Genomic DNA, 27,106 nt, shown 5'->3' with positions numbered 1-27,106 from the left:
AAAGAACACAGGATGAGATGTTACTATCCTTTGTGCAAGCACTTCCAAGAGTTCATAAACAGTGAGACTGGTGAAATTTGGGGAGCGCATCGTCAGTAGTGACCCTTTGGTTCCTAGGGTGTTTCGGCCTTTCATACTATACACCCTCCCCAAAGGCGGCCAGCGACAGGGTGATCAATCCTACGCTTGCGTCCCATTCCCAATTAGTCATAGGAGTTGCCTTGTTGTTGGTAGCCAACATCCCATGGGACTATGCATGGCAGGGGCGTCCTCCTCCCTGAGTCAAGCATTGTTGACTGCATACCTCCTGGCCCTCTCACTTTGGGGCCCAGCTGGGGTCTTTCCTCTTCATCCAGAGCCACTGACTGCTGCCTTCTGCCGCCTCCGATACAGCTTTGATTGCCGAACGCTGGCTCTGGCCCTTAATTCCCAGGTCTCTAAGCAGTCTGGTTGTAGATGTTGCCATAAAACCTCTGCAGCCCACCTCCACTGGTCGGACTTCTGTGTTCCAGCCATGATGCTGTGCTTCGGCAGCTAGATCGGCATAGCGCAGATGTTTTCGCTCATAAGCCTCATCTACTGAGTCCTCCCAGGGTACTGTGAGCTCAATGATGAAGACCTTCTTGAGCGAACGGGACCAGAGCACCACGTCAGGTCTTAGGGTGGTGGTTGCGATCTCCGGAGGAAACACAAGTTGCCGGCCAATGTCAGCTAGCATTTTCCAGTCGCGGGCCAAGCGCAGCTGGTCTCGCTCTATTGGTGTAGAGCCGCTCTTCGGTGGTTTAGCCCCTTCGCGGACAAAGGTCGTCCGTAAGGGGTGTGATGCTGCTGGGGGTGGTAGGGAGTTGGTGGCAGCCTGCTTGTCCTCCAGGGCGGACGCAAGGTTTTTAAGGACTTGGTTGTGACGCCAAGTGTAGCGTCCTTGGGTGAGGCTTGTTTTACACCCTGTGAGAATGTGCCTGAGGTTGGCTGGCATGGAACAGAGGGCACAGTCCGGATCTTCACCATACCATTGGTGAAGATTAACTGGTGTTGGAAGGATGTCATATGTTGCTCTGATGGAGAAGCTCAACCGCCTCGCTTCCGTGGCCCACAGATCCTTCCAACTGATCTTCCTCTTCTCCACACTGTCCCATCGAGTCCACTGTCCTTGTTTGGCAAGAGAGACTGCCTTGGCCCACCTTGCAGCCTCCTCCTGATGGCGTACTTCCTGCACTACCATCTTCCGCCGCTCTGGTGCAGTGGCCTTACTCCAAGCAGCACGGCTAGTTAGCCCAAGGCCTCCTCTCCCTTGCTGAACATGACCCACAATGTCAGCATGTCTGAGGGCTGCTGTTGCCTCCTGGACTGCTTTTCCTGGCCTCCATTTGCGTCCAATTGCCAAGGTCGGCGCGTTGTTGCTCACCACTGGGTCTCGAGATTCATTCAGTGTCATCTGGAGCCTGGTTTTTGCACACTTGAATTCCTCGGTTAGACTGGTGAGGGGCAGCTTGAGGACACCATCTCCATAGAGGCCTATGGTGGTAAGGCATCGTGGAACTCCGAGCCACTTCTTTAAGTAGCTCGTGGCTCCTCTTTCCATCTTCTCCACTGTTGAGATTGGAACCTCATACACTGCTAGGGGCCACAACACCCGGGGTAGGAGACCAAACTGCAGACACCAGGCCTTTAACTTTCCAGGTAGCTGGGTGTTGTCGATGGACTGTAGGCTACTACTGATGTCTTTGCGCAGCTGTTGCACCTGGTCTTTGTCCTTCAGGCTTGCATCATACCACCTTCCAAGGCTTTTTACCGGCTGCTCAGACACTGTTGGGATTTGGTCATCTCCGATGAAGAATTTCAGGTCACAGAGTACTCCCTTCACAATCGAGATGCTGCGTGACTTGGATGGTTTAATCTTCATACGGGCCCAGCTGATGTTCTCCTCGAGTTTTCTGAGCAGTCTCCTGGTGCATGGGACAGTGGTGGTCAATGTTGTAATGTCGTCCATGTAGGCTCTGAGTGGAGGGAGGCGAAAACCAGAGTCGACTCGCTGTCCACCAGCAACCCATTTTGAGGATCTGATGATAACCTCCATTGCCATTATGAATGCCAATGGAGAAATGGTACATCCCGCCATTATACCTACATTCAGGCATTGCCATGAGGTGGTGAACTCTGAGGTGGTGAAGCAGAACTGCAGATCCTGAAAGTACGACTTCACCAGGGTTGTGATGGTGTCCGGTATGTGGAAAAATCTGAAGGCAGACCACAGGAGTTCATGGGGCACAGAGCCAAATGCATTGGCGAGGTCGAGGAAGACTACATGGAGGTCCCTTTTCTCCACCTTGGCCATTTGGATCTGGTGCCAGATCATGCTGGAATGTTCCAAGCAGCCAGAGAACCCTGATATTCCTGCCTTCTGTACAGATGTATCGACGTACGCATTCCTTTGCAGGTACTCGGCCATCCTCTGGGCAATGATCCTAAAGAAGATTTTACCCTCGACATTCAGTAAGGAGATTGGGCGGAATTGGCTGATGTTCACTGCATCCTTCTCCTTAGGGATCAGGACCCCGCCTGCCCTACGCCACACTTTGGGTATTATCTTCTTTTGCCAAGCTGTTCTCATAAGCCTCCAGAGGAACCTCAGGACGTCTGGTGCGTTCTTATACACTTTGTACGGGACTCCATTTGGCCCCGGGGCTGATGCTGTTCTTGCCCTTCGAACTTTGTTTTCCACCTCTTTCCATGTCGGAGGGCTGGTCTCAATATGATGTTCCGGGGGTTCAATGGGTGGGATATCTGATGGGATGGCCAGATGTTCATGTCGCTTTGAGTCAAAGTTTGTTGTTCTCATGTGCTCTTCTAGGTCTTTCTTTGTTGTTTTTAGAACTCCACTTTTTTCCTTCGTGAAGAGACTTTTAAGGAACTTGAAGGGATCTTTATAGAATCGAGTTCTAGTTTGTTCTTTCTTCCTTCTGTGCTTCCGTAGGTTCTCTGCTCTACGGAGGGATGCCAACCGGGTTTTGATGTCAGCCTGAAGTGCCTCTATGCCCTCCTTTTCCACTTCCGAGGCTTTCTTCCACTGTTTCTTAAGCTGTCTCCTTTCTTGAACGAGGCGCTTGATTTCTTGTTGCCTCCTGGAAACTGGTGGGGTTGGAACCTTTCTCCCGCCTTTTGCCTCTTGCACTCCAAAGCTTTCTGCCCCGTACTCATAGATGATGTCCCCCATCCTCTCCAACTTCTTCTCCACAGTGCCTCGAAGTTTCTCGAGGGTCAAGGTAAGGTCAGTATTCACTGTTTCCCACAACTTCTTGTCACTGGCGCCAGGCCACTTCACATACGGTCTGTGCCCTGGTAGTCTCCTCTCGATTGCAGGTCTCGGAGGCTGGGTGAGTTCCACTCCTGTTGTTGGTTCCACCTCAGTTGTTACTTCGGTGCTTGAGTTTACGTCCTCCATGACAGTGGTACTGATGCACTGCAAACTATGGTTTGCGTCCAGTTGCTGTGCTTCATTCGACTGATTTGATCGCTTTTGCAGAAAGTAATCAATGCGAGGCCTCTGTCTCTCTTTACCCAAACACCCCTTCTTCCCCTGGTGGATCCTCAACCCATGGTGTGATGTAACTTTCCTCCAACCACAGACACATACCTGCATCTGTTTGTGGCCTGCTGTTGCAGCGGAACTTGTGACAGTTGCTGTGGTGTTCTCTTGTGCTGTGCTCTCATTACTCGTAGTCGTTTCCGGTCCAGTCGTTACCATGTTGTCAGTCAATGAGTCATCTTCCGCCCCCGCTCTCGCAGACTCTAGGGGTATTCTCGTATGTTGACTTTCTGTAGCTAAATCGGGTGTTTCCAACATACTGCGAAGCATGGGAAACTACAGAAATGGGAAGCTAACCCATGACTGTCCCAGTGGGGTCTATTCCCTCCTGTCAGCCGTCTCTCCGTGCCGCCACAAGGACTTTCCCCTGTTGTCAGCTGATCTTTCTCAGCAGTCACTGGACAAGTCCAGATATTCAGATTCCAAAGAACACAGGATGAGATGTTACTATCCTTTGTGCAAGCACTTTCAAGAGTTCATGAACAGTGAGCCTGGTGAAATTGGGGGAGCGCATCGTCAGTAGTGACCCTTTGGTTCCTAGGGTGTTTCGGCCTTTCATACTATACACCCTCCCCAAAGGCGGCCAGCGACAGGGTGATCAATCCTACGCTTGCGTCCCATTCCCAATTAGTCATAGGAGTTGCCTTGTTGTTGGTAGCCAACATCCCATGGGACTATGCATGGCAGGGGCGTCCTCCTCCCTGAGTCAAGCATTGTTGACTGCATACCTCCTGGCCCTCTCACTTTGGGGCCCAGCTGGGGTCTTTCCTCTTCATCCAGAGCCACTGACTGCTGCCTTCTGCCGCCTCCGATACAGCTTTGATTGCCGAACGCTGGCTCTGGCCCTTAATTCCCAGGTCTCTAGCAGTCTGGTTGTAGATGTTGCCACAAAACCTCTGCAGCCCACCTCCACTGGTCGGACTTCTGTGTTCCAGCCATGATGCCGTGCTTCGGCAGCTAGATCGGCATAGCGCAGATGTTTTCGCTCATAAGCCTCATCTACTGAGTCCTCCCAGGGTACTGTGAGCTCAATGATGAAGACCTTCTTGAGCGAACGGGACCAGAGCACCACGTCAGGTCTTAGGCTCTGCCACGTACAAATTAGCACAATACGTAACGAAACAAATACAGCCCAACATCGGTAGGACTTCTTCATTCATGAAAAACTCTGAACATCTCATAAATATAATGAAAGATATTAAGCTTAACCTAAAGATATTCTAGTAAGTTTTGATGTAACTTCTCTGTTCACGAGGGTTCCGGTCAACCAGTCAATTAAATTACTCGACACTCTCGTAACGAACAAAGGTTTAGCCAAAGATATCCCAAGACTAACTGAACACTGTCTAAAGAACAAAAGGAAGGAGCAGCAATAGGCTCTCCTTTGTCTCCTGTGATAGCCAAGTTGTACATGGAAGATTTTGAAACAAAAGCAATAGCTTCAAGCACGCTAAAACCCTCTGCTTGGTTTAGATATGTGAATGACACATTGGTGGTCTGGCCACACTGCAAAGATACACTGAACGCATTTCGAAATCATCACAACTAGCAAAACCCATCCATCCAGTTCACCATGGAAGTGGAAGCTGACAGAACTCTACCATTTCTGGATATTCTGCTCGGACGGGGTCGAAATGCTAAAATAACACACAGTGTTTACTGAAAGAAAACACATACTGACGCCTATCTGAATGCAGTTACACCATCACCCGCACAGAAATCTGCTCTTATCAAGACGCTCATTCATCGAGCTAAGAAAGTGACAGATGGTGATAGTCTGAGAAGTGAAATTCAAAATGTTAAAGAAGCGCTGCAAATTAACGGTTACAATGATGCACAAATCAACAGGGCATTGAATGCCAAAACCAAATCAAATAACACGAGCATTGAAACTGCCCATGTAATTAAAACGATCAAAATACCGTACATTGCTGGAGTAACTGATAAACTAGCCAGATGTTTGGGGAAAAAAAATCAGTCAGATTTGGCACGGTACATAAAATACAAAAATTTATATCTGGTACAAAAGATGTATTACCGAAGCTATCAACAGAAGGTGTTTACAGGTGTAGTGACATCGCTGGATCTCACTATGCTGTGAGTGCAGTGCCGGCCCTAGAGGGCACGGTGTGTGTGTGCTGACCGAAGGGGAAGGTCGGGTAAGGCCATGACACTCTGGTTGACCTGGGAGGACACGTGACCGGTCTGAATGACAGAGGGGCCCCCAAGAGGGGGCTAGGAGCGTCACGTGATTCGAACCCAGGTTCTTCCTGACGGTTCTGGAAGGGGGTTATGGCCAAGGGCAGAGCCGGCCACGCCAGAGAGAATATAAGCCGAGTCCCGAGAGGGATCTGGGTTCTCAATCCCGGGCAAGAAACCCTTCTACTATGATCTCTGTTCTGCGAGTCTTCCAGCACGTGGACCCAGGCAGTATGTTGTTGTACCCGGGTCCAGAGCTAATAGTTACTCAGTAACCAGTGTAGTGAGCCAGGGTGGTCACCACCCTAGGTTGTTGTCTTGTTAAAGGGTGAAGTCACCCCGTTGCTACATCATGGGACCTCCTTTGCCAGTACCAAAATATGAGAATAGGTTTTCCCCTTTTTTCTGGCAACAAAACAGGTGTTACGATGTTAAAACACCAAACTGAAACCATTTACAAGGAATCATGTCTGGATTAACCACATATACTTGTGGTCAGAATGCAAACAAAAAACACCGTTTGAGACTAGGCTAGAATGAAAGCTGTCTCTGGTGTGGACCAATCAGTTTCTGACCAGAAGTATATGTGGTTAATGCAGACATGATTCCTTGTAAAAGGTTTTAGTTTTGTGTTTTAACACCTGAACACCTGTTTTGTTGCCAGAAAAAAGGGGAAAACTTATTCTCACCCCGTTGTTGGAACTAAATAAATGCGTTGCCTCCAAGTCTAAGAGTGCGACTCAGTTGAACCCACTGCAACTGGCGTCAGAAGTGGCCAAACGTTTTTTTGAGTGAGATAGGCCGAGTTAGGTTTAATGTTTACGGGACGCAAACAACCGACCAGGACGTTGTCGGACAACGAAGACGACGAGGGGATTATTCCCCAGACAGCCCTGGGGATGGCGACCCCGGAAAAAGGGAGTGGGGCGCCGCCGGTGGAGCAGCGTGATGACCATCATAGCGACGGCTTGCCGCCGGCAGGGAGAGAGCACCGATCGTTCCGCGCCCGCCTCGCTGAACTTCTCGAGGCCGTGGCCACGATGGTCGCCGAGCTCGACCATGAGGAGCCGGCGGTGGAGAAGAGAGCGCCGGAGTTGCGCGGAGCTGAGTCCTTCATCGCTGCTTCCCACCAGCGGGAAAGCTCCGTTGCGCAGCCTGCGCACGCGGCCGCAATTTTGTTCATCGAGCGGGACGGAAAGCGCGCCAAATCTGAAAGCCCGCCAAGTTCGCCTGTCGAGATCCCATGTCTCAGGCGCCGTCTACCGTTTGTAAAAGAATTCACGGCTGTGGCAGGCGCCTGAGTGGCCTTCAAGCGTCGCTTCCAGACGAACTGTGATTTGGCGGGATGGACGGAGGTGGAGGCGCTGAGAGCGCTACTCGCTGCTCTTGACAATGACGCCTTAGCGGCGTCCAAGCCTGCGCTTTGGTCCAAGGCTGAGGCTGGCGGGGAGATGGCATGGTGCGACGGGATGGACAACACCGACGGCGGGAGACCTTTCCTCGTCCAGGGAGTGGCCCCGTCATGTGCTACAACTGCGGCCTGCCGGGACACGTCTCGTCGGGTTGGCGCGCCCCGCGACGACGCCTCCCCGGACCGCCGCCGTAATCCGCCCGACCCGTCCTCAACTCCGCTAGGTCCCAAGGTTCCGAGCGTTTAACACCCCCGAACCGCAGACTTTGCCGTCTCCAGGAGCTCAAGGGGCAGAGCGCCTGTCTTCCCTGCCGACTGCTCCTCGTGAGGAGCCATGCTCGTCAGGACATTTTCGAATTCCCCCTGGGACCCCCAGGGAGCTTACGCCCACCTCGCCTGGGGGCCCGGTTACAAGGACTCGTTCCAAAACTGTCTGGTTCTCATGACCCCCACACACACACATTCCCACACCGTCGGTTGGATGTCGCACTCGTCAGTCATATTGGTCATTGGCTGAACCTAGCCGTTATTGTGCTCACGGGAGTTGTTACATGTTGAGGGTGGGTGATGCTGGTGCTGGGTTCCTGAGATTTTGTGTTACCGCCTGTTTTTCTCTTTGTCTATTGTGCTATTGCCCTATTGTTGTGTTCTGTCCCTCTGTTCCCTTCCCCCGTTCGTCACTATATATATGGTGTATATATTGTACATTCCGATTGTTGATTTTTATTTGTTGAGGCGCTAAGGGGCTTTTTTCTGCTTTTAGGGGGGAGTTGACAGACGGGACGGATGGGTTTTACGAAAGGGAGGGGGGGGTGTAGTGATATCCTGGATGTCATCATGCTGTGGGTGCAGTACCGGCCCTAGAGGGGCATCGTGTACGATGTAGCGACATCGCTGGATGTCACCATGCTGTGGGTGCAGTACCGGCACGAGAGAGGCACGGTGTGCAATGAAGCGACATCGCTGGATGTCATCATGCTGTGGGTGCAGTACCGGCACGAGAGAGGATTGGTGTGCGATGAAGCGACATCGCTGGATGTCATCATGCTGTGAGTGCAGTACCGGCACGAGAGAGGCACGGTGTGCGATGAAGCGACATCGCTGGATGTCACCATGTTGTGGGTGCAGTACCGGCCCTAGAGGGGCATGGTGTGCATGGAGTGACATCGCTGGATGGCACCATGCTGTAAATGCTGTGCTGGCTCCAGAGGGCACGGTGTGTGTGTGCTGACCTAAGAGGAAGGTCGTGAAAGGCAATGACACTCTGGTTGACCCGAGAGGACACGTGACCGGTTTGAATGACAGGGGGGCCCCCAAGAGGGGGCTAGGAGGGTCACGTGATTGGAACCCAGGTTCTTCCTGACGGTTCTGGAAGGGGCGCGTGGCCAAGGGCGGAGCCGGTCACACCGGAGAGAATCTGAGCCGAGTCCCGAGAGGGATCGGGGTTGTCCGTCCTGGGGAAGAAACCCTTCGTCTACGATCTCCGTTCTGCGAGTCTTCCAGAATGTGACCCGGGCAGTATGTTGTTGGTCCCAGGTCCGGAGCTAATAGTTACTCAGTAACCAGTGTAATTAGCCAGGGTGGTCACCACCCTAGGTCGTTGTCTTGTTAAAGGGTGAAGTCACCCTGTTGTGTTGGAGCTATATAAATGCGCTGCCTTCATGTCTAAGAGTGCGACTCAGTTGAACCCACTACACAAGATTAACTGCACGTGTGGCAAATGGGCAAACGGGACGAATGATAAGCACGAAACTAAATATTAAATACACCCAAATACAACTGTCAGCAGTAGCAGAACACGCGTGCCAACAAGGAAACTCAATTGATTTTGATAATGTTGAAGTTACGTGCAAAACTAGCTACGACTGGCCAAGACTAATTAGATAATCTATCGAAATTGAAAGAAATATAAATAATTTTAACCGCGTGGAAGAGAATCATCAAATAGTACATTATTTAAATGCATGCCAATAAAGGGCACCGTACTTCAATGAGGATTACCATTGGTACGGCTATTTTAATACACACAATGGACAGAAAGGACAAGATCAAAGGGCTCGCATAATGCACATGCATAATGTATGTTGACTCATAAATCCCCCCCCCCTGCTGCGCAAGAGCGCAGAAGTGTAGTCACCACATTTATGCCACTATATAAGGAACAAAAAAGTTAGACTTCTCCACAAATCTGGCTGTCGCCTGATGAAGCTAGTTGTAATTACTGGCGAAATGTCGTACTCAGATCGTAAATGTTGTAGCTTGGCTCTGCAACACACCGGTGTGCTGTACTAGTGGTGAATTGACATGTTCTGTTTAATCTTGATTTGAAGCTTTCGTGACTGCAGGAATCCATACTCTTTGATTCTTTCGGTAAAGTCACGTAGGTATAAAATAAAAGAAATCACGACGTTTCGATCGCAACACAAGCAGTCGTTCGCAGGCGGAAAAAAATATATAATCCAGCAGTAGAACTGCTGAACTAGCGAGAGAGCAGTGACAACAAGGTTATATATGTGGCGATGGGCCAACAAGCGGGGTCTGAGCTGGAAAGAAATTCCACCTCTGGACGCAAGCACGTCAGTTGTGTTAATGGGGGAGATTAGGGAGAGAGGGATTAGGGAGGGATATTAGCATGAATGAGCTTAGGTCACCGCATAAGAGTATCATGCCCGCATATGCGCAGAACAGCAGGGTTAATGAGCGATTAGCACCATGAGAGTGCAATCCAAACAAACACAGGATCCAGGTTCGTTTCAACACAGTACACAAAGGATGTGATTCCTGACATGCAATACCCTGGTGTCTACAAAGTGAGTTGTGGTTGTGACAGCAGTTACATTGGGGAAACGAAACGACATGTCTCGGACTGTGTTCGTGAACACAAGGTGGATCTGAAACACGGTAGGACCAAATACCTCTGCCGTTGCTGATCATTGTTTTAACGCTGTGGGCTCAGATTAAATTGATTTTTCCAAGATGGAGGTACTCTGCAAACCTACAGGCTACCTTCAGAAATTTGTTCATGAAGTCATCCAGATATATAAACACAGACACAACTTCAACCGAGAAGATGGGTACAAACTGAGCAATCATTGGAAGGACGTTATTAACCAGGTAAAGTCGTAACTGACTGTGATGTTTCCATCCTACCTGCCTATGTCAGCTGTTATTTCCGACTCTCTGTGTGTCTCTCTCTATGCCTCTCTATTATATCTCTCACATGTCCTTTGGATTGCATTCTCATGGTGCTAATCTCTCATTAACACTGCTGTTGTGCGCATATGCGGGTATGATACTCTTATTCGGCGATGGAAGCTCATTCATGCTAATCTCCCTCCCTAATCCCTCTCTCCCTAATCTCCCCCATTAACACAACTGACGTGCTTGCGTCCGGGGGTGGAATTCCTTTCCAGCTCAGACCCCGCTTGCTTGCCCATCGCAAGCAAGCGGGGGTCTGATTTCCGCCTGAGAACGACTGCTTGTGTTGCGATGGAAACGTGATTTATTTTATTTTATACCTACGTGACTTTACCGAAAGAACCAAAGAGTATGTTCTGTTTACGTGACAAACCTTACTAGTTGTCTGTGTCCAGTGGTGGCGGGTTTTAACGACACATTTATATATTTACACGATCTAACCCAAAAAAAACCTCTATTATGCACACATATTTGTGGTGAACATGAAAACAAACACATGCTCTGGTAATATATGCATTGTCTTTGAAACTGATTGGTCCACACCGGAGAACGCCAAAAGGCGAAGGGCACAAAGACAATGCACTATCAGGGCATTTATAGCTCGGGGTGAGCAGCTACATCATGGTACCTTTCTTTCCAGTATCAATAAAAACGGGTTTTAGGATGTTCAAACACCAAATAGATCGTCCTCGTCTCTAATTAAACTGCACGCGCACAACACGCGCCACTGATTCAGCTGTCGGCACATTGTGTACAAACTGGCGCTGTGCACCATCTAGAACTGTATGTGTTCATTCATTTATTTATTTGCATCGGATCGCTAAAACTGGCTGTGAGAATGGTTCAACTCACTGGTGAGGCTGAAACAATAACACTTGGCGCGTTAAACGCTTGTATATCTCATAATTTTATTTGCTTGGTTGAGAGGGTCACACGACGATAATTTGGTCAGATCATTACATGGTCTAACCAAAACATAAATAATGAATAATAATTAAATAAGTAAGTGTTCTGGCTTTCTCCGAATATGGATACCACGGAATTTGGAACCAGACCCACTCAGCCAGTTCAGAAGCCAAAGCCAGCGGGCTTCCTAGTGGTTGTGAAGACAGCAGCTGCTTTGGCCATGCATGTGTTACGGTTGACATAATTCACAGCAACAGCCCTGTTGGCAACACTCATCGCTCCTCCAGTTGTTTTGAAATAATTTCATGTCCAGGAAGGGCTTTTGGGGCTCAAAGGCACAAAACTTCAAGAGGTCGGGAGATTAAATCGAAGCAGTGACCTCTGGATTTAATTTTACCATGGCAGCTCCCGGTGTCGTTTTGTCAAAAATATTAAATGCAGAGGGACCGAGCATGCTGGCTGGACGGGTCACAATAACTTTCCAATAGATTTTGTTTTTATGCAAGGCAGATTGCCTGATAGGTATGCGCCAGCCTTATTTCATATTGATGTATGTTTGTGCAGTTAAAAAAATGGCTTTTGCTCCGATTAATATTTGCTTCCTTGCTGGACTTTGTTTTCACGTTATTGCTTTTGTCATGTTGGTGACCCAGGCCACTCTTGCAAATTAGCCTAATTTCTGGTCTCTGGAGTTCTCACCCAGTCACACAAATAAATTTGAAGCCTGAACACTGGCAGAAACACTGATGAAATAATGACAAAACACAGAGTATTGCCTTCTCACCTTGCACACACGCGCCAGCTCATACTGCAAGTCTTTTATGGCGTTGTTCTTTGAGTCCAGGACATCCTGCATGAAAAAAAACCAGCGCGACAATCGAGACGTGTACGTTGAGACAAGTCACTCACTGCCTTGGCTGCCACTGCTGTTGCGTCAACACCTGCACCACATTGCTAACACGTGAGAGCGTCTGCAGTGGCACGCAGCCAATGTCAATCACAACAACACTTATTTTATGAGATAATAAGTGAGCAAGTCTCCACTAAACATTCGACCTAGACACAAAATTTGCAGCTCAATAAGGTGTGTTTATTGGTGTTCTCATGTTGCGTTGTAAAACATCAAGATAGTAGTCTACTCAAAATTACTGATATAGAGTTTGTAAATGCATGAACACATATTGGACCATAAATAAATATTGGGACCATTCCTGCATTTCACATCTGGCAGTTCACCAGAATTGGTTCAAGCAAGCCTTATGTTAAACTCATTGCAGCTGAAACTATGCACTCCCAGAAGGAAGGCTGTGTGGCTAATGGGATGTGTAAATAAAGTAGGGAGCGGTAGTGTAGAGGTTAGCACACTGCGCGACAAAGCCGGTGACCTGAGTTCGATTCCTGCTCATAGCGAACACCGGTGAAGATTATCTGAACCGGTCCTAGGCAATATTGGCATGCTGAACAGGAGCCATGCAAGAGAGTTAATCATTCATGACAGCGCTGAACAAAATGCGAAGCTGGCCATCACGTGGCAACAGCATGAGGACAGACGTTTCCCTTAGCCGTGCTGCGTCCCAAACGCTGGCCCGCTTCATCACAGTGATGATAATGGTGATAATGCCGTTTCAGCAAGTTTTCTAGACAAACAACATCTAAAGATTGAGTTTTAGCTGACTGACAAATATTGCTCAATCCTTCAAACACATTTTAATCCGGAACATTAGCTCTGTATTTTTTGTCTGTTAGAAAGGAATGTAAATTAGGGTGGCAGGGTGATGCAATGGTAAGCAAGAAGGACCTGGGTTCAATTCCCGACTTGGGTGCTTTTCTCTGTTGAGTTTGTATGTCCTCCCCCTATTATGCATGGGATTCCTCTGAGTTCTCTGGCCTCCTCCCATAGCTAAAACAACACACAATGTTATTTGTACTGGCCAATCATCCCAATGCTGAAAAATTACCTGCAAATTACTCAAATTAGGATTACACACAGCAACAACATTGCCCCCTACTGCGAAAAACTCTAAACTAAAACTTGTTTTAATTTTACCAGGTAAAGCCCACTGAGCCATTACGAATTTCATGGCAGCCAAATAATCTAAACGTGTGATGTTGATTCTAAATGTGGAGGAAAAAACCAGAGGACCAGGAAAAAAATCCACACAAACTCCAAATATACAGGTGTCAGGGTCGGGATCGAACCCACGCTCTCCTTCATACTAGGCGAAGGAGATAACATCTCACCACCGCATCAGGACCTCCCTGAAAAAGAGTCTTGAAACTCGGCGAGGCTTTTCTGGGTAAACGAGCATAATTTAAACAATAATAATTTGACGGAGATGCGGCGGAGAGCCTGTTGTTACCTCCAGCTTGCGGGTGACAATGCTGAGTGCCGTCGGGTCGAGGCTGGAGGCAGACAGCACCTCATTGAGCTGCGCTTCCTTCTTCTCCATGGCGTCCGCGAGCGCCACCAGCTTCCGCTCCAGCAGCAGGCTCTTGAAGCCGCTCTTCTGCTGCACCTCGTGGACGGCCGTCACAAACTTGCGGTACAGCTCGTCCCGCTCGCTTTCCACCTGCAACACACGGTGGTGGCAACGACGTCTCCATTAAAGGTCATGACTGGTGGTTGCGGCATCGTAGAGACTGTAAGTAACAAAATAAACACCATACAATGCGCCTCCTTCACATATCGGTCCATCCGCATAAACAATAAAATAATTTAATTTGTTATATTCTGGACAACGACGATCATGATTATTTTGCGTTTTGCATTGTAGGGTTTCGTGTCAAACTAGGACCCATAACTAATAAGGATCTTGCATATAAACATCAGGCAGTTCACCAGTATTGGTTCAAGCGAGCCAGACTGATGAGACACTGAATGCGGAAAACGGTCCAGAGTTTTGCTTGTGTTGAATCAATGCTGCTATTATGCATTTCCAGAAGGGTAAAAGAGGGACTGATATAGGAAGGGGCAAATTGGCTGTTTCGTTATTTTATCAAGGGGCAGGACAACTTCACACACAGAATAGCTCCACGAGTTACCCCGAGATTAGTGGCTCTATTTTTTTTCTGCACCAGTTTTTTTTAAAACTGGTCAAGTCAGATTACCGTATCAGGAGCAGCGGAGTGTATCATCGCTGTAATGATGTCTCCTTTGTATTTGTGGTTCGGGGCATTGCGTCGTTATACGTTGTTCTGACAAGTTACATACTACTGGAGAGTTTTTAATATCCATTTGTGCATCAGGTATCCACATCTGATGCACAAATGGAAAATTAAACTCTTCAGCCTTCACGTGGCTCACTGTTAAGTGAGAAATCACGACGAATGCTATCAATCTGGTGACAACAAATATCATCGATCTCCCAGTCTCCAGAACGACAACACAATATGATGATGCAGCACTACTTGTGAATCCACTTGAATTCACTAGAGGCACGACCTGTACATGCCCTGCATGCATTGCCGATAACCAAACTATTCAAGTCTCACAACTGGAATAAGCCAAATGAAGGTGAAAACCTCTATGAATATAATTATCTTTTTGTTCAGCGATTGATGTCCGGGCTGACATCCAAACCCAGAAACACAGTTTCATTTCCGAATTTACACCCATGACCGAGCGTGTCGTGTGGCTGGCCCAGTGCTCTGACCTTTGCGCCACCTGGCCATCGCATAATCGCCACCCTTATCTATGCCCTTGCACCAGCGTGGATACCAGGGCCAACATCCTGTCAGAATTAAGAGATTCACCAGCATCTTTCCGCACATTACAACAGCGTCGTGTACAAAGGAGTCGTTACAACACCAGTGCCGCCCACCTAGGGCATCGACGATTCGTTTCCACATGACGTGTCAGGCATTATTGCATTTCACAGGGCTGAAGAAATTAAAATAGGAATTAAAATCTGCATTCTTTTAAAAATTAAAAGAATAAAATAATTGACAGATGACCAAGAACTTTAACTTTGCTTGAATTTAAATTAATTTTGGCTTAACTACTACGTAAGTATGTTGAACTTATTTCGCACCATACGTCGCCAACCATGCTAATTGGAGGTGTGGGGGAAGGACAGCAAATTCAATACATTTTATTGATTGTACTTTTGGAAATGGATGTATTCATCATTGATAATGAGAGATGAGAGTTCCAAATCTAGGTTATGCACTGGATGGGGCAACACAGCTCACCCGAACAATAGCCTCCGATGTTCTGAGGTTCACGTGTAGTCTGGTATTGTCATCGTCTGGCTTTGTCGTGTTGTGGAAGCTCTTCTGCCATCTGATAAATGCTTAATGCAATATATTGAATTATTGCAATTTCAATATATTGCGTGAATTATTAAATAACATTTCAACAAAATATATGAGCAAACAATACTTCACCTTCTCATATCTGTCCCTCCACATAAAAATATGAAAGCATTTCCTTCACATTCCATCGGCCACGAGGGGCGTACATCCTTTCAGTGGCCTTGGTTTATTACAAACAAAACTTTGGACTGGTTTCGACATTCAGTGTCTCATTAGCAGTCAGGCTTTGTTTGAAGCAATGCTGCAGGTGAACTGCTAGATGTTGATAGGCAAGATCCCTATTAGTTATGGGTTATAGCTTGATGCAATCTGATATAATACACAACACAAAATAATAATTAGTGGAAAATCTCTCACTCACCCCCAACCTTATCCCGTATAGTCTCCTTACCCCTCTCCCATTCTCTCTCTCCACCACCGCCCGATACTATTTGTTTTAATGTGTACTATTAACCACAAACATTGTTTCTCCATACAAAAGGTCACCACCTCGTGTGGTTAGAGGAAGCTCCAACCCAAAAAGCAAACAGCTCTTATCGTGTGCTATGTATCTAGCAGGGCATGCAAACATTCACTGTCAAAATTCAGGGTCATGATTCCATTCAATAATCTATTCTTGCTTAACTCCGTCCAACCGAAGTTGGAGGCATTCGTGCATGAGGACCGGGCATCTGTTGGTCCATACCGCGGGTGCTCGTGATGGTGCTCGTAAAGGTGAGCCCCCGTACAAACACGAGAAGGAGTCGTCGGCACACGCTGGGAATTAGCGTTGTGCTATTGGCAGCAGCAGCTGATGTTTTAAAACGTATATTTTTATTATATTTTTGCTGTACACAAGAACAAAGGCCCACTGCAGAACGTTGGGCAAAAAAACCAACCGCACGCACGAATATCCACCAGGCGCATGTACCCAACGCATCCTGGTTGATGAGGGGGGGACAGATAATCCGCGGAAGGGGTGGCGAGATAAACTATTGTCTCATTTAAATGGGAAATTTGCGCCGGTAGAACATCTGATGTAAAATTCGTGTAAGTCTTCCAAATTATGCAGAAATTGCACTGTCACCATAATGATGCAAATAATTCAAATAATTCCTGGTCAGAACTTTCACCACCAGCGGTGTACAACCCTGCATCAAAGAACATCCGTGGAAGATGACACTACAGAACTACATATTGACTTTTCTTGGTTCTTTCGGTAAAGTCACGTAGAAGGGAAATAATAAAATAATAAAAATAAAACATAATCAAATAATTCTCACGACGTTTCAGCCACAACGCAAGCAGTCGTCCTCAGGTGAAGAACAGGTCTGTCAGAATATTCTTTCTATTGAAAGATGTTTGGCCAATTCCTCAATTAGTATTTTGAGTACACAGAGAAAATCCATGATGACAATTGAAAATTACGTTGACTGGTCAGATGCTTGGTTTAGCAAAGAGTCAGTAATATAATTTTTTAACACAGTTGCTGAGCACAGGCCCCTTCTGCTGGGTGGACAGAGGAGGGCAGAGAGGGATTTGAGAAACTTGCACCATCGTTTCAACTGCCGCGCTGAGAACTGGAATCTATCTGGGGACATTTGCATGGCAAGTCCAGCATGCTAGTAACCACTACACCACGGTGGCAGCTCTCATCGTTTCTCAGTTAAAAAGCCAAACACGTTGTGTGTATCGCTCTCGAAGTGTCTACGTGTGCGGCAAAACCGGCAACTGTTTCCTTACATACTCTTTGGGTCTTTCGGTAAAGTCACGTAGATAGAAAAATAATAAAATTGTAAAAAATCATGACGTTTCGATCGCAACACAAGCAATCGTCTTTAGGTGAAAAAATACAGCAGGCGGACTGCTGAGGCAGGAAGAAATATAGCGAGAGAGCTACTGCAGCCAAAGGTTATAAAGGTTTTAGATGGGTACAACCCAAGGGTAAGTGGGTGGGGCTAGAGATGGAATTTGCAAGGAAATGTAAGATCGCAGAGCTAGGTATACCTCGGCTATTGTGTTGCTAGAGATGAGCATGTCAATCTGTTAATGTAACCCCACGGCTACGGTGCTGAAGAAGCCATTGCATTGCTCGAGATTAGAGATTAGCATGTTTGATGTGAGACGGCTCCCGAGCAGCGGCTGTGTTAATGAGAGACATTCAGCCTATTAAACAACGAGCGCCACCGCCGCATCGAGGAAAAGGGAGCAACAGCTATGTTAGTGAGACATTTAGCCTGTTAATGTGAAGACATTTAACAAGGTAATGTAACTCAGAGAGTCGGAAATAACTGCTAACACAGGCAGGTAGAATGGAAGCATCACAGCCAGTTATGACTTTACCTGATTAATAACGTCCTTCCAATGATTGCTCAGTTTGTACCGATCTTCTCTGTTGAAATTGTGTTTATGTTTATATATCTGGATGGCTTCATGACCAAATCTTTGTTGATAGCCAGTGGGTTTGCATAGTACCTTCGTCTTGGAGAAATTAATTTCATGTGTGCCCACAGCGTTAAAACAATGATCAGCCATGGCAGAGGTGTTGGTCCTACCGTGTTTCAGATCTGCCTTGTGTTCGCGAACACGGTCTGAGACATGTCACTTAGTTTCCCCAATGTAACTACTGCCGCAGGCACAGCTTCGTTTGTAGACGAGTTTATCTACGTGACTTTACCGAAAGACCCAAAGAGTATGAATTCCTGCAGTCACAAAAGCTTTAAGTCAATGTTTTCTTACAATTTATTTTATTTTTCCGTTTATTTAGCTGAGTGTGAGAGCTCACCTTGGCAAAGCGCTGAATCAGCACCTCGTGCTCCCACTTCAACTCCTGCATCTCCTGGTCCATCACCTTCAGTCTGGCCTTCGCACTCTGCAAAGTTTAGTCAGGATAAGGAGGTCAGGAGAGGTGGCATTTTATTCAAATATTTAACATGGAAAAATCCTAAAAGCTATTTGTAAGAGCATTCAAATTGTCAATTGACGCACACATAGAAAACATGTATTTATACTATGCAATTTAAAACTTATACACTGTGAATTTATATAATGAACATCACAGCCAGTCAAACACATGAATACTTGAGTTAAATAATTATGATTTTATGACCACAAAGGGCAGAGATATTGTTGGAATAACACGATAGTTGTCGATGTGAGGAAAGGGAGCGGCATGTTGATATACACGTGTCGAGAGGACGGATTCCCAGTGAGGTTATCTTCTTTTGGGAACCTGGTGACCTGAGCTCAATTACCACTCACGACCAACATCAGTGACGAAAATTTGAACCGGTGGTGAGTTTCTCCTAGGTCAACTCAGCCTTAAATGGGTACCTGGTTTAGTATGTAAACATCAGCCTTGGGGAGGAAGATGAAGGTGACTGGGCAGGAATGACGCTGCCCCCACCGCCCCCTCGTAGGTGCGCCGTGCCAGCCTTCATAGGTCCTCGATAACGGCACTTGCCCCAACAGCCTGCATGGGCTACACAGAGGACCTTTGTCTCTGAATACAAGGGGGGCTCACCGCGAGCAGCGTCTTGTCCTTGGTGTAGTTGGCGAGCTGCCGGTTAAGCTCGGCGACCTCCTCTCGCGCCCTCTGTAGAGGCTCCGTCAGACGCTTGTTCTGCTGCGCCGTCTCTGCCATCTCCTTCTCCAGACGCTCCTCCTTCTTCTTCATGTCCTCCACTTGCTCCTACGTGAGCGTGCATACATACGTGCTTGAGATGTGTGCGTGCGTGTGCGTGCGTGTGCGTGCGTGTGCGTACGCGCGAAGGGTTTGCCGACGACCGGTACCAGCGGTGTTTAGATTGACTTCTGTGGAGGAGGAGACTTATAAAGGATACTACTGGGCAGTCGGAGGCAGACGCCCTCCAGCAATAACGAAAGGCAGAGGAGCGACGCTTACAACAATGAGCGGCACGCCGGGTGGCTAGGATGCAGCAAGTTGGCACAGTAGGGGGCACAGGTGGCGCATGTGCCGATCATCTCGGTCAGTCAACCCATAGAACCTGAGACTGTCCCTTGATCTGCTGCCAGTGAACCTTCCACACTTCACGGGATCGCTTCAAAGTGCACCTAGCCTTGCACAAGCACTGTGGTGATGTTATTGCAACTTAGTGGCAAATGGCTGCTTTTGTTGTGTTTTAGGGGCTTGATTCTCCCTGAATATTTCCAATGGCACCAGCAGCAGCAGGCCTGGAGACAGCAGTAGGTTGGTGGGGGGGATTGTGCCTAAATTAGGGTGTCAAGGTAAAAAGTGCCGACTCGGTAATATAAGCGAGGCTTTCCTGGTTAATTTAAATACTCGGCAGTCAAAACAATTTCCTCTATAAATGAGCACTGAGGAAGTGCTCATTTTCCGTTTACAGCTCTTTAAAGCCAGCGGTCGAAATTTTGTGTGACTATGGCAGGGGCTCTCTCTCGAAATGACAATCGTTGTTAATTTCCTTCCCATTGTGCTCATTGTGTAGCTGCTAGGTGGATTGTAGCATCGCAGAGGAGAGATTTTAATATTTAATAGATATACTTATATTGGTGGGAGATGTATAGAAGCTTTAAAGCGTAATGCTTCCCCTGTTGCAACGACCCCAAAGCATAGATCGCTTATAATATTGTTAGTCAAATGAACCTATTCATCATTTAAAATCTGTTTGCATCTTATCTTAGCGTGCGGTGCGCGCAGCTCACCTTGAGCGAGTTGATGAGCGCCAGGTTGTTCAGCGTGATGTCGTTATAGTAGTTCTTGATGTCACTGAACGCCTTCTCGTGGTTGCGCATGAGGGCGTTGATCTGCCCGTTCTTCCGCTCCTCCACCTCATGAATCTCCGTCTTCCGGCGGAGGTCCAGTTCGTCGCGCAACGCTCGCATCTTCTTCTCATACTTGGCCTCCATCTCTGCAGGAAACACGGATGGGTGAACTCGCTTACCCGCACGTGCTAGGGTTGCTACCTTTTCCACTGTAGACCAAATGTAGACAGATTTCTCAGTAGGGCCCTAGGTCTATCGGAGCTGTGCAGTCTATTGTAATAAAGTTCAACACAATACCGGTGCCAGATCTCGGCACAGATCAATTCCTGCCACCCGACTACAGATGCCATTCCCTAGACTCTCTTCTAAGTGTAGTGACATCGCGGGATGTCACTGGTAATGCCGGTCCTAGCCTGGCACGGCGTGCGGTGTAACGACATCGCGGACACCTCTAGGATATGGGTGCAGTACCGGCCCTAGAGGGGCTCGGTGAGCGCTGATAAATAGCGCTGGATGGCACCACGCTTGGCGTACAGTGCCGGCCCCTACATGATAGGGTGTGGGAGTGCCGGCCATGGAAATGGGGTTACTAAGGGCCGTGGCACTCTGGTTGACCCCAGAGGACACGTGACCGGTTAAGTCTACACAGGGGCCCCAAGTGGGGGCTTAGGGGTGATCATGTGTCAGGGTCGAGATCCTGCTCGAGGATTCTGGAAGGTGGTCGTGGCCAAGGGCGGAGCCAGCCACGCCACAGAGAATATAAGCCGGGTCCCCCAGAGGGACTGGCGCTGTTGTTCATCCTGAAGAAACCTTCTTCTGCATCCTACAGAGTCTCCAACACGTGGACCTGGACTCAAGCTGTGGTCCGGTCCGTTGTAGCTAGTTACGGTGTTATTAGTGTAGTTAGCCTGGTGATCACCACCATAGGTTGTTATTCTGTTCAGGGGCAGTTACCCCTTGTGTTGGTGTTAATAAAAGTGTTGCCTCCAAGAGTACGTCTACGACTAAGTTGAACTCACTACATAAGTGATAGATATATGCATATATTTATTTTAACACAGGTGTTAAGCACATACCTGAAAGCTCAAAACGTCAGGTGGCCAACAACACACAGCACTATGAGAGTTGTAATAGATAAGAGATAGATAAGAGTAGATAACACATTTATTGAATTGAGCAGGGTATATAGCATCTTGGTGATATCTGTCTGCTTATATGTCTGTCTATAGTTTTCTGGTTAGATTTTTGTTGCTATTTCATTTATACCTGATGATGATTGCTTGTGTTGCAATCTAAACGTCGTATGCTATTATTTATTTTATTATTTTATCTTTATACGTGACTTTACCGAAAGAACCAAAGAGTTATTGAAAAAGCTTTAGGAAAAAGGGACGATGGGAGGGAAGAAGTATAGCAGTATGAGGTAAGAAGTACAAAGAGAAGTGGAGTGACATGCAGCGTGGTGAGCAAGTGGGTGTGTCAGTGAGAGAGTGGCTGGGTGTGTGGGTGAGTGTTTGTGGGTAAATGTAGAAGTGGAGAATGGTAGTGCAGTGAATAGCGCGCTATACTATGAACCCGGCGACTCGAGTTCGATTCCCGCTCATGGCCAACAACAGTGACGATTATCTGAACCTGTCGTGGGCCTCCCCTAGGTCGACACAACCTCAAATGAGTACCTGGTGCGGAGTGTAAACATTACTACTAGGAGAGAAAGGTGGTGGGGCTTGGTGCTGGCCACCCACACCCTTACAGTGAGAGAAACAAGTATTTCATCCCCTGCTGATTTTGTACGTTTGCCCACTGACAGAGAAATGATCAGTCTATACTTTTAATGGTAGGTGTATTTGAACAGTGAGAGACAGAATAACAACAAAACAATCCAGAAAAACGCATGTCAAAAATGTTATACATTGATTTGCATTTTAATGAGGGAAATAAGTATGACCCCTCTGCAAAACATGACTTAGTACTTGGTGGCAAAACCCTTGTTGGCAACAGGGTTGCGATTTCCGCATGGAAAATGCGGAAGGAGGGTTCAAATTTTCCCGCATTTTTGCTAAAGTCAACCGCAAACGGTGGAAAGACTACTCCTATGACCGCGCGCTTTTAACAACACGGTAATGCGTTCTATTGGAAAGGATACATGCAAGGCCCAGCATCACGTAGGGCTTTGAGTTACTGATTGGAATGAATATATGATTTCCGCATTTCCGCACAAGAACCACATACTTTATTCAAAAGCGGAGCCGTGATTACGAGCACATGTACATGATGTATCCTTTCCAATAGAACGCATTAACGTGTTGTTAAAAGCGCGCGGTCATAGGAGTAGTCTTTCCACCGTTTGCGGTTGACTTTAGCAAAAATGCGGGAAAATTTGAACCCTCCTTCCGCATTTTCCATGCGGAAATCGCAACCCTGGTTGGCAATCACAGAGGTCAGACGTTTCTTGTAGTTGGCCACCAGGTTTGCACACATCTCAGGAGGGAATTTGTCCCACTCCTCTTTGCAGATCTTCTCCAAGTCATTAAGGTTTCGAGGCTGACGTTTGGCAACTCGAACCTTCAGCTCCCTCCACAGATTTTCTATGGGATTAAGGTCTGGAGACTGGCTAGGCCACTCCAGGACCTTAATGTGCTTCTTCTTGAGCCACTTCTTTGTTGCCTTGGCCGTGTGTTTTGGGTCATTGTCATGCTGGAATACCCATCCACGACCCATTTTCAATGCCCTGGCTGAGGGAAGGAGGTTCTCACCCAAGATTTGACGGTACATGGCCCCGTCCATCGTCCCTTTGATGCGGTGAAGTTGTCCTGTCCCACTTAGCAGAAAAACACCCCCAAAGCATTATGTTTCCACCTCCATGTTTGACGGTGGGGATGGTGTTCTTGGGGTCATAGGCAGCATTCCTCCTCCAAACACGGCGAGTTGAATTGATGCCAAAGAGCTCCATTTTGGTCTCATCTGACCACAACACTTTCACCCAGTTGTCCTCTGAATCATTCAGATGTTCATTGGAAAACTTCAGACGGGCATGTATATGTGCTTTCTTGAGCAGGGGGACCTTGCGGGCGCTGCAGCTTTTCAGTCCTTCACGGCGTAGTGTGTTACCAACTGTTTTCTTGGTGACTATGGTCCCAGTTGCTTTGAGATCATTGACAAGATCCTCCCGTGTAGTTCTGGGCTGATTCCTCACCGTTCTCATGATCATTGCAACTCCACGAGGTGAGATCTTGCATGGAGCCCCAGGCCGAGGGAGATTGACAGTTCTTTTGTGTTTCTTCCATTTGCGAATAATCGCACCAACTGTTGTCACCTTCTCACCAAGCTGCTTGGCGATGATCTTGTAGCCCATTCCAGCCTTGTACAGGTCTACAATCTTGTCCCTGACACCCTTGGAGAGCTCTTTGGTCGTGGCCATGGTGGAGAGTTTGGAATCTGATTGATTGATTGCTTCTGTGAACAGGTGTCTTTTATACAGGTAACAAAGCACTCCCTTTAAGAGTGTGCTCCTAATCTCAGCTCGTTACCTGTATAAAAGACACCTGGGAGCCAGAAATCTTTCTGATTGAGAGAGGGTCAAATACTTATTTCGCTCATTAAAATGCAAATCAATCTATAAAGTTTTTGACATGCGTTTTTCTGGATTTTGTTGTTGTTGTTAAAGAGTGATAATATGCTAGACGAGTGCAATAATCACCCTAATTCCATTCTGATGTTTCTGTTTTACTATGAGCGGTTATCTGCCAGTAATTTGTCTAAAATTGTAAACAAATTTTCATTATAATATCGATTTATATTTCTGCGCCGTTTTAGATTTCTTATGTAACGCGGTTAATCTGTGGGAAAACCACAGTAGGCGGCAACCCTGCCAACACGAACAAACAAAGCCGGAGTTCACAGACGGAGCCAACACATCTTGCCCGACCGGTCAAACGCATACGCGACGTCACGCTCGTGGCGGCTTGTGCATTACGTGCACATGAATGCACAGTCGTAGGCACAGCAATAAAACACGATAAGCGGCTCGCAATCAAGAAGGTTCCAAGCTCAAATCTTGGTTGTGGAGTGGGGGGTTAACTCTGCCCATCATCCCCCAGTGGTTGATGAGCACCGCTTTGTAGGTGAGTCAACAGTTGGTTGTAATATGGAGAGACTTGCCCCGCGATATGAATATGGATCTCCACCACTGGCTCAGCGCTGTAAACAGATGAGCACAGCCTAAATACTCATTATAGAAAGAACTTCAACTCTGTTGAGTTTTTTTTAACACTATGGGTTTAGTTTCCTACACAAAGGGCAGGGAATAAGACACATTCTTGCAGAATGGTGAACGATGATAAAACGACTTCACCATCCGCCGTGGTATGTTGTGGAACGCCTATCAATCTAGTTTCCATGCTTCCCTCCAACGCCTCGCGTCATGCGCACAAGACGGACACATTTACGGCCAGCGCATGGCGCAGCCCACGCACAGAGTGGCGTGGAAGTAGCGGCAGGGAGCAGGCATGCTCACAAAAAACGCTGTCCACGTGGCGTGCGGTGGGGGGGCCGGGTACTTTTGTGGGGGTTTTATTTTTGGTACCTCGAACTTGTGTTTCGAAATCATCCCGCAGCTTAGTTATCATTTCATCGTTTTTCTGAAAAGGGAAAACGCAGACCACATCCCCACACATGAATTTCCCCAACAAGACACAATACCATAAGACGTTGCAAAGCAAAACTGCAGCCCTGATGTTGCTTGCTCGTGCCACTGCTGGTGGAAGGGCTTACCTGAGGGCAAACTCTAGAGGGTGTTTTATCCACTATTCCATGCTGATCAGATGTGTTAACATTCACCATAATGGCTAAGTGAAGAGCTTTATACACTCAACAGCAATGGCATCAAGAGCCATATAAACATTTTGTCTCTCACGTTGATGAACGGTTTGTACATTTTTGCTTGATTTTGATCACTTACTTTGGCTCAAATTTCATCTTTTAGAATTAAATGTATCAGATTGCTTGCCATGTGAAAAACATTTTTCTGTAAGAGGGAATGAATAAACCTCCTCGTGGTGTGATAATTTTTGTATTATTATTCCAACTGTTTCAAACATTATTTTCAGGAGGGTCCTGCTAAGGTTTCACAGGCGAGGACGGCGATTTTCTACGTTTTTCCCAGTTAATTAATTTGATTAAAAAAAAAATTACCATGATACTGGCACGCAATGGCCTACTCTTCTTCTAATGAAGTGGAAGGATGTGGCAAGACAGACATAGAGACACAGACAGACACTGAGACAAAGACACAACAACAAACGCCATTCGCCACTAAGTGGCGGTGGCGTCACCACGACGCTTGTGCCAAGCTATGCGCATGTGGAGGCCACGTGAAGTGTCGAACACCCACTGGCTGGAGGTCACGGGGCAGACCCAGGTGCCACGGGTCGACTGAGATGACTGGCTGATGCACCACCTGTGCCCACTATGCCGACTTGCTGTGCTTTAGCCACCCGGCACTCCGCTCGTTGTTGTGAGCATCGCTCCTACCCCCTCCATTGTTGTTGGGAGGGCGACTACCTCCAACTGCCAAATAACGTCCTTCACGAGCCTCCTCCACAGAGGCCGATCTTGACACCACTCGTACCAGTCATCGGCAAGTCCACTCAGCTCCACATTCTCCTGGACTCCATCTCTTCTCTAGCCTGTGCCGCGCCCGTTTAGCCCCCTCGATCTGGCCGAACAAAAGCTGTTTAGGCATGCGGTGGCTGGGCATGCGGGCTACATGACCCAGCCAACGCAGCCTTGCCTGCCGGAGGAGCTCACCGATGGGGCTTTGTCCGGATCTTTCAAGGATATGTGAGCTCCTCACACAATACAGCCTGGTTAAGGCCAGGATGTATCATAGGGAGGCTAGCCTAAATGTTTCTAACCGGCGAAGATGTTCCATTAGGGGGGGTCCACATTTCGCAAGCGTAGAGAAGGGAGGGAATGACTGTGGCGGAGAAGACCTAAAGCTTCATGTGGATTCGCAGACCAGGTAGTTTCCACACAGCGTTATGCAACCGATGAAAAGATAATGCCACTCGACTGATTCGGAGTGAAACCTCTGCTGTCAAACCGGAGCCGATCATGAGCACACTGCCTAGGTATGGGAAACTCTCCACTCTTTCCACAACTGCCCTATCACCAATTGGGAGTTGTGGGGGTGGAGTGTCCGATGGTACAAAATAACCAGGCAGGTGCTTAGTTTTGGTAGGGCTCATGGTAAGTCCCCACCTCTTAGTGGCAAGCTCCAGGTTCAGCAGCAGCACCTCCAACTCCTCCTCTGAGTGAGCAGCAATTACCAGATCATCGGCATACATAACATGGTTGAGCAATAGGGAGCCATGCCTTGACCGCACCCGGGCATCGATCAGCCTCCCATTGTATCTGTACCAGATGGAAATTCCTCCGGTACAGCTATTGAAGGCTTCACGAGCTACATGATCGAAATAGATGGTAAATAATGTGGGAGCCAGAGGACATCCCTGTCACACCCCAAGGTGAACAAGGATCCCGGCCACGCAGTTTTACCCGGGCCTGCTCACCATCATGAAGGTCCTTAATGATCGTGAGTAGCGGGTCAGGGACTCCGAAAACACGAAGAATAACCCAGAGCCCAGGCCTACTGATGGTATCATAGGCTTTGACCAGGTCAATAAAGCAGAGATGTAGGTCTTGTTGGAATTCCCTACACCTCTGCTGTAGCAGACGGACAGAAAATATGGCATCTGTGCAGGACCACC

At 47.7% G+C, this 27,106-nt stretch overlaps 1 protein-coding gene across 1 annotated transcript in view; it reads right to left on the bottom strand.

The window, feature by feature from the left end:
• GAS8 (growth arrest specific 8) overlaps window positions 1-27,106 on the bottom strand; it is a 38,757-nt gene that overhangs the window by 2,027 nt on the left and 9,624 nt on the right. The window contains exons 5-10 of the mRNA XM_061573263.1: window positions 24,922-24,976; window positions 20,280-20,485; window positions 19,117-19,284; window positions 18,379-18,465; window positions 13,661-13,870; window positions 12,085-12,150 (exon numbers count right to left, since the gene is read on the bottom strand). Coding sequence (XP_061429247.1) covers window positions 12,085-12,150; window positions 13,661-13,870; window positions 18,379-18,465; window positions 19,117-19,284; window positions 20,280-20,485; window positions 24,922-24,976 — 792 coding nt within the window. The remainder of the gene's footprint in view (window positions 1-12,084; window positions 12,151-13,660; window positions 13,871-18,378; window positions 18,466-19,116; window positions 19,285-20,279; window positions 20,486-24,921; window positions 24,977-27,106) is intronic.

This window comes from Lethenteron reissneri, chromosome 52 (genome assembly GCF_015708825.2).
Source record: "Lethenteron reissneri isolate LAM-NWPU_2019-01 chromosome 52, ASM1570882v1, whole genome shotgun sequence".
NCBI lineage: Eukaryota > Metazoa > Chordata > Hyperoartia > Petromyzontiformes > Petromyzontidae > Lethenteron > Lethenteron reissneri.
Note: the sequence above shows the minus strand (reverse complement) of the source record. Positions and strands in the feature narration are given on the sequence as shown.